The following is an 8,128-nucleotide window of genomic DNA, read 5'->3' on the forward strand; positions in this document are numbered from 1 at the left end:
ATTTTCAGAATGTAGAAGTTCAGAAGATGGAGATTCCAAACAGCTGAACCCAACAGGATGACATTTCTTTGTGACAGAATAACACATTCTCACTCCCATCACATCAGAAAATGAAGCTTGGTCAGGTGCCTTTGGGGTTTGTTAGTGACATGAACCCCGGTCTCTTGGGTATAAGTCCTATGTTATTTGACCCATCCACCATCCATCTTTATAGAACGTCATCTAACAGTGCCACTGTCAAGCTGCTGCTCTGCCCGGTGCGTTCCATACAGACGATAAATGGGGATTTTTTCGTAAGTATCTGACGCTGAAAGCCACTGACCAAGCTTCAGTATTTTACAAGTTGGGAGTGAGAACAGGTTGGACAGGAAGCATTGTATACATGTTAAAGTGTCATTGGTCACAGATCAGACATGACTAAACATACTTTAAACACCTGCATTTGGAAATATCACATATCTCACATTTCTCAGTTGAGTTCAGACTATGTCTGTGACAAAGAGACTTCAGTTATTATAAATGTATAAGTTCTGTAAGTACAGCATTTTGAGGGTTTTAAATAAAAAGATCTTCTTGAAAAGGCATTGACTTCTTGAAGATCTTTTAATTATTTATATATAGATGTGTCTCTCATGTGTCTCAGTTTGAGTTCAGACTGAATTTGTTCAAACTGTTTAGACTGACACACTAATGCAGAAGTGAACTGAAGGGAATTTAAAAGTTGTGTTTTGGATTTAAATTTGGTAGATACTACAGCTGTCTTCCTCTATAATACCTTTTCATTTCTTTTTATATTCAAATCATATTAGAATATTTAATGCTCAAATGCTCAGCCCGTTATTAATGTGTACTACACAGCTGGTGATATTATTTTTTTGGGGGGGGGGGGCGCTTTTGTTTTGGTTTTGATGGGGGCAAATAAATACAAAGCAATACTTTGAAACTGGGCAAAACAACCAGCACTACTTTATTTTAACAACTATGTTTTTAAGAAGAGCAAGACATACAATAAAGAGATTCAAGTTACAAACATAATATGGCTGGGTTGGGTCAGTGGGTAGAGCAGGCAGGCGCACCTCAATGCAGAGGTCAAGGGTTCAAATCCAACCTGTGATGATTTCTTGCATGTCTTCCCCCTCTTTCTCACCTAGCTGTCCTTTCAAAATTAAAATGTGGAAAAGCTCAAAAAAAGTTACAAACATAAGAAGATAGTGACTCACCCACTACCAAAAAGCATGTTAACTACTTGAACATACATGTTGCTCTCCTTTCCTTCTGGCCAGCAAATTTCTCAATGACTTTCTGATTAAAGTCAGTCATCTCAGTAACAAGTCTCTTTTCTATGGACAGCATGGCCACTGCATTCAGCCTTTCCTGGGTCATGGTGTTTCTGAGAAAAGCTTTTATTCATTTCAAGGTTGAGAAGCACCTCTCAGCTTTAGCCATAGTCATTGGTGTGGTAAAGACAACTTTTAGGAGAGTCACAGTTTCGGAAAAGACTTCTTCAAGAATATTCTCCATAAACAGCTGAAATAGGTCCACAGCACCACAGCAGGCTTTGAACTCTTCCTTGCAGATCTCAGTAGATGAGACTGTCTTCACTTCACTTGTCTGGACTCTGTTGATTAGTTGTTCTCTTGTAACAGACAACATACAGTCCAAGAAGCTTATTCTGTATAGTTTTTGACGTTCCCTTAAATACAGTGGTGCTGTCAAGGTGCTCTTTCAAAACTCCATCAAGAGAGGCAACAAAATCCACCAACCAGCAGGTTATCTGAGCTCTCACTCTCATCACGGCCAGATAGAGCCAACTCAAAGGCTCCACACCATTCACTGTCTATTATGCTGGACAGTAGGTTTCCATTTTTTGTCACCTCTACATTGTGCCTTCTAATGCCAATCCTGTATCCTTTATCTAGTTGTTCAGCAATGCTAACTCTGCTAAAAAAATGTTAGCTTCATGCTATTATCATGCGGTCTACTTTCATGACGTGTTTTTTTTTTTTCGCATTTTTCTGTCCACAAAACCTCAGTGCAGACATGTGACAGGAAAGGCAAAAAAGCCATTGCTAACATTACATCCACCTAGCCAACTTCGTTTTGCATAACAAGAGCGGGTGAAGCCCATGGTGAAGCCCCGGGTGTTGCTTTGTAATCGGTCACTGGCCTGCTGCTGGATTTGTAAATTGGGTTGGACCGGTCGAAGATCCTCTACCCTCTCTTTTTCTTACAGTGAACCTCTTTTGAAAGGGCTTTTTTGTAAATCAGTGACATAATTTGGTTTAACTGCTGCCATTATCTCTATGAAAGTGATTGTCAGCAAGGCTTTGGCAGAGTGACGGTATCCCCTGCACGAGTAGTGGCCAAGAGCGTGAAGTTGAATGGTGTCGAGAATCAATCAGATTTGATAAAACGACATGTATCCAATTCTGATTCGCCAGGGATGCCGAGAGCTGCGCCCGGAGGAGAATCTTTAAGAAAATAATTAGAGACCGGCTTCAGGTCACATGCTTGCCGAAAGTTTAAGGACTTACATAAACATTAATTTATCCAGCATCCATGCCCATGAAACATATTGAAACACAGAAAATAGTTAACCGATTAAAGACAGTTTTCATGAAATGCTGAGGCTCATACTACCAGCCGGCATATCATATGAGTAAACTATTTTATTTTTATACCATTTTTGTGTTTAATTATACATTTATATTTCTGGAATTTGATTGGGGCGGCGCCCTAGCACCCTTTATTAACAAGCCGCCACTGGTACTAGATTACTCAGGCTTATGCATCGTCAATGCCACTATAAACATGGTTGTTGTTACACGTTCTGTCCACTAGAGGGACTTCCAACATCAGCCTGGCTTTGAAGGAGACCTATGTCATGGCGCATTGCATTTCTGGCACGCCGCTTTGTTTATATTCAATTTCCACCACGAGTACACAGCGACAAACACAAATCAACAGAGAACTCTGTAATGAAAAAATTATGTAACAAGTGTATTGAAGCGGCTCTGTTGTACAGGCTATTGGTGTTAGCACATTGACATCATGTTAGAAAGCACAGTCAAAACGATTTGTCATAAACTAAGTAAAAATAGTGTTAGCCACTATACTAATGGCATTGATAACGGCCAACGGTGCTGTCACTAACTTTACTACAACATGTTTCTTGCAGATTGTCACGTTACTGAGAACACATATATAAGGTAATATATAAAGTGGAAGCTAACACTGACAGCTGTAGGGCAGCTAACTAACTGTTTAGCTGTCTCCCTGAAGGAAACAAGAACGAGCTTACTGATGATAATGTTAGCATTTGGCTCGGTGGATGTGAATTTTGGCGTCACCCATCCATCCATCCATCCATCTTCGTCCGCTTATCCGGTGTCGGGTCGCGGGGGGAGCAGCTCCAGCAGGGGACCCCAAACTTCCCTTTCCCGAGCAACATTAACCAGCTCCGACTGGGGGATCCCGAGGCGTTCCCAGGCCAGGTTGGAGATATAATCCCTCCACCTAGTCCTGGGTCTTCCCCGAGGCCTCCTCCCAGCTGGACGTGCCTGGAACACCTCCCTAGGGAGGCGCCCAGGGGGCATCCTTACCAGATGCCCGAACCACCTCAACTGGCTCCTTTCGACGCAAAGGAGCAGCGGCTCTCTCCCGAGCTCCTCCCGGATGAGTGAGCTTCTCACCCTATCTCTAAGGGAGACGCCGGCCACCCTCCTGAGGAAACCCATTTCAGCCGCTTGTACCCTGGATCTCGTTCTTTCGGTCATGACCCAGCCTTCATGACCATAGGTGAGGGTAGGAACGAAAACTGACCGGTAGATCGAGAGCTTTGCCTTCTGGCTAAGCTCTCTTTTCGTCCACAACGGTGCGATAGATTGAATGCAATACCGCACCCGCTGCGCCCGATTCTCCGACCAATCTCCCGCTCCATTGTCCCCTCACTCGCGAACACAACCCCAAGATACTTGAACTCCTTCACTTGGGGTAAGGACTCATTCCCTACCTGGAGAAGGCATTCCATCGGTTTCCTGCTGAGAACCATGGCCTCAGATTTAGAGGTGCTGATCCTCATCCCAACCGCTTCACACTCGGTTTGCGAACCGATCCAGTGAGTGCTGAAGGTCGCAGGCCGATGATGCCATCAGGACCACATCATCTGCAAAGAGCAGCGATGAGATCCCCAGCCCACCAAACTGCAACCCTCCCCACCCCGACTACGCCTCGATATCCTGTCCATAAATACTACAAACAGGATTGGTGACAAAGCGCCTGGCGGAGGCCAACCCTCACCTGAAAAGAGTCCGACTTACTACCGAGAACCCGGACACAGCTCTCGCTTTGGTTGTACAGAGATTGGATGGCCCTGAGAAGAGACCCCTCACCCCATACTCCCGCAGCACCTCCCACAGTATCTCCCGGGGACCCGGTCATACGCCTTCTCCAAATCCACAAAACACATGTAGACCGGTTGGGCATACTCCCAGGCTCCCTCCAGGATCCTTGCGAGTGAAGAGCTGGTCCGTTGTTCCACGACCAGGACGGAATCCGCATTGTTCCTCCTCAACCCGAGGTTCGACTATTGGCCGAACCCTCCTTTCCAGCACCTTGGAGTAGACTTTACCAGGGAGGCTGAGAAGTGTGATACCCCTATAATTGGCACACACCCTCTGGTCCCCCTTTTAAAAAGGGGAACCACCACCCCAGTCTGCCACTCCTTTGGCACCGTCCCAGACTTCCACGCAATGTTGAAAAGGCGTGTCAACCAGGACAGCCCCTCCACACCCAGAGCCTTGAGCATTTCTGGACGGATCTCATCAATCCCGGGCTTTGCCACTGTGTAGTTGTTTGACTACATCAGTGACTTCCGCCTGGGAAATCGACGACAATCCCCCATTATCCTCCAGCTCTGCCTCTAACATAGAGGGCGATTAGTCGGATTCAGGAGTTCTGCAAAGTGCTCCTTCCACCGCCCTATTACCTCCTCAGTTGAGGTCAACAGTGTCCCATCCTTACTGTACACAGCTTGGATGGTTCCCCGCCCCCTCCTGAGGTGGCGAACAGTTTTCCAGAAGCACTTTGGTGCCGACCGAAAGTCCTTCTCCATGTCTTCTCAAACTTCTCCCACACCCGCTGCTTTGCCTCTTTCACGGCAGAGGCTGCAGCCCTTCGGGCCCTTCGGTACCCTGCAACTGCCTCCGAGTCCTCCGGGATAACATATCCCGGAAAGACTCCTTCTTCAGTCGGACGGCTTCCCTGACCACCGTTGTCCACCACGGTGTTCGTGGGTTACCGCCCCTTGAGGCACCTAAGACCCTAAGACCACAGCTCCTCGCTGCAGCTTCAGCAATGGAAACTTTGAACATTGTCCACTGGGTTCAATGCCCCCAGCCTCCACAGGGATGCACGAAAAAGCTCCGCCGGAGGTGTGAGTTGAAAGTCTGTTGGACAGGGGCCTCCTCCAGACGTTCCCAATTTACCCGCACTACACGCTTTGGGCTTACCAGGTCTGTCCAGAGTCTTCCCCACCCTCTGACCCAACTCACCACCAGATGGTGATCGGTTGACAGCTCTGCCCCTCTCTTCACCCGAGTGTCCAAAACATACGGCCTCAGATCAGATGAAACGATTATGAAATCGATCATTGACCTTGGCCTAGGGTGCTCTGGTACCAGGTACACTTATGAGCATCCCTATGTTCGAACATGGTGTTCGTTATAGACAATCCATGACTAGCACAGAAGTCCAACAACAAACAACCACTCTGGTTTAGATCAGGAGGCCGTTCCTCCCAATCACGCCTCTCAGGTGTCTCCATCATTGCCCACGTGTGCGTTGAAGTCCCCCAGCAGAACAATGGAGTCCCCCACTGGAGCCCCATGCAGGACTCCAGTCAAGGTCTCCAAGAAGGCCGAATACTCCGAACTCCTGTTTGGTGCATATGCACAAACAACAGTCAGAGTTTTCCCCCACAACCCGCAGGCGTGGGAGGCGACCCTCTCGTCCACTGGGGTAAACTCCAACACAGCGGCGCCAGCCGGGGACTTGTGAGTATCCCCACACCCGCCCGGCGCCTCACACCCTGGGCAACTCCGGAGAAGAAAAGAGTCCAACCCCTATCCAGGAGTATGGTTCCAGAACCAAGACTGTGCGTGAGGTAAGCCCCACCAGATCTAACCGGTAGCGCCCACCTCCCGCACCAGTTCCGGCCCTTCCCCACAGAGAGGTGACGCCCACGCCCCCAGAGCCAGCGCCTGCTGCCCGGGTCTGGTCCGTCGAGGCCCCTGACCTTCACTGCCACCCATGTGGCATCGCACCCGACCCCAACGGTTCCTCCCACAGGTGGTGGGCCCATGGGATGGAGAGGAGTTGCCACGTAGCTTGTTCGGGCTGTGCCCGGCCGGGCTCCGTGGCAAACCCGCCACCAGGCGCTGCCGACGAGCCCACCGCCTGGGCCTGGCTCCAGACGGGGCCCCGGCTTCCTCCGGGCAGGGTCACTCCATCTCTGCTTAGCTTTTTCATTGGGGTTTTTGAACCATTCTTTGTCTGGCCCCTCACCTGAGACCACTTTGCCTTGGGAGACCCTACCAGGAGCACAAAGCTCCAGACAACACAGCCCTCAGGTTCACAGAGACACACAAACCTCTCCACCACGATAAGGTGATGGTTCACGGAGAATTTTGGCGTCACGTTAAAACTATTTCCCTTCTTTCTTCCGATTTCCAGCCACAGCCTGTCACTCCCTCCTGTACTGACGTTACTCTGTACCTAATGTTAGCTCCTTATCTTAAGGCCTCAAAATGCCTTGTGTTTCTCACTCCCACTACCCACTTCACATGTGGGTAGGTCAAGGCGACAAGAGAGAGATAAGCACATGTGAGCACAATACATGAACTGACCTGAGAGTCTCCAGTCTACAGTTTGGACTCTGCAGTCCAGCACACAGACGCTCCAGTCCTGAATCCAGCAGGTTGTTCGTACTCAGGTCCAGCTCTCTCAGATGGGAGGGATTGGACTTCAGAGCTGAGGCCACGACTTCACAGTAAGTCTCAGAGAGGTAACAGCCAGAAAGTCTGTGATGTCAGATAATAAAACATTTAAAATATAATCAAATCTGACACTTTTATCCTAAAAACACATAATATCAATACATTTTGATCAAAAGCACATTCACAAGAGTGAAAAAAAGTGAGAGGTCATTGGACCCCATTCAAAATGCCCATGCCATACAGACAGAGATTAATTCTGGATTTTTTTTAATCAATACTGGATCATTCAAATGACAAAAAAGAAGATATTTTTAAACCATCCCTATTCCCTTACAATAATGATGAAATTCCAATAATGTCTTGGTAAGTAGTTTCTCTTTTTTCAGCCCCTTTTATTGGCTCGAGCTTAATGACCTCCAGTCATCCAGAGCCGAAGAAAAAAAAAGGATTGGGGATGACGACATTAGAACTCCTGGTTAATTTATAATATAATTGCAATATAACTTCTTCTCTGAGCTTGAGGAACATAAAATCCCACCACTGAGGTGAACCTGCTGAGCGCTCCTTCACTGGTAGAATGAACCTGGAGGTTGTCCGAGCAGTTGACTGTGTCATCAGCTGCTTTCTCAGTAAAGAGAAAGCAGGACTAATTCAATAAAAAAAAAACAGCGCTAAGCGTGTTCTGCTTTTTTCTCTGCCCATCTTGTTTTTAATGTTACTGAAATGGAAAAGAAATGCATTGTATGACAGTTTGAATTTTAGGGTGACTAGAAATGGGACAAGCTTTAAAAAATGTAGTATCTTTGGAATAAACTTGCTTACAGACCAGTCCATTCAAACACTACCAGAGAGAGAGTGCTTCCTTACTGTTTATAAATCAGACTCATTACTAATGCAGAAACATCATATCAAAAGATGTTTGTTGTTGGAAACTAAACAATGTAAAGATGCAGCTTTTATTTAATGAGGATGGAGATGTTTTGTTGTCCTCCCCTCACATCCTCTCTCTCACATCAAACAATAATTATAGATATTAGGGCTGGGTACTGCCTCTAATTTCCTGATGGATTTCATTCTGATTTACAAATTCAATGTTGATTTGGGATATTTCATTTTATTTATTTATTTATTTT

The 8,128-nt window shown here is 46.8% G+C and overlaps 1 protein-coding gene across 2 annotated transcripts in view; it reads right to left on the minus strand.

Annotated features, from left to right (window-relative positions):
• The window catches only part of LOC114561482 (NACHT, LRR and PYD domains-containing protein 12-like), a 96,409-nt gene that overhangs the window by 26,815 nt on the left and 61,466 nt on the right, over positions 1-8,128 (minus strand). For both annotated transcript variants that reach the window (XM_028587526.1, XM_028587525.1), the window contains exon 5: positions 6,906-7,079. In XM_028587526.1, the coding sequence (XP_028443327.1) occupies positions 6,906-7,079 (174 nt within the window). The remainder of the gene's footprint in view (positions 1-6,905; positions 7,080-8,128) is intronic.

This window comes from Perca flavescens, chromosome 9 (assembly GCF_004354835.1).
Source record: "Perca flavescens isolate YP-PL-M2 chromosome 9, PFLA_1.0, whole genome shotgun sequence".
NCBI classification, from domain to species: Eukaryota; Metazoa; Chordata; class Actinopteri; order Perciformes; family Percidae; genus Perca; species Perca flavescens.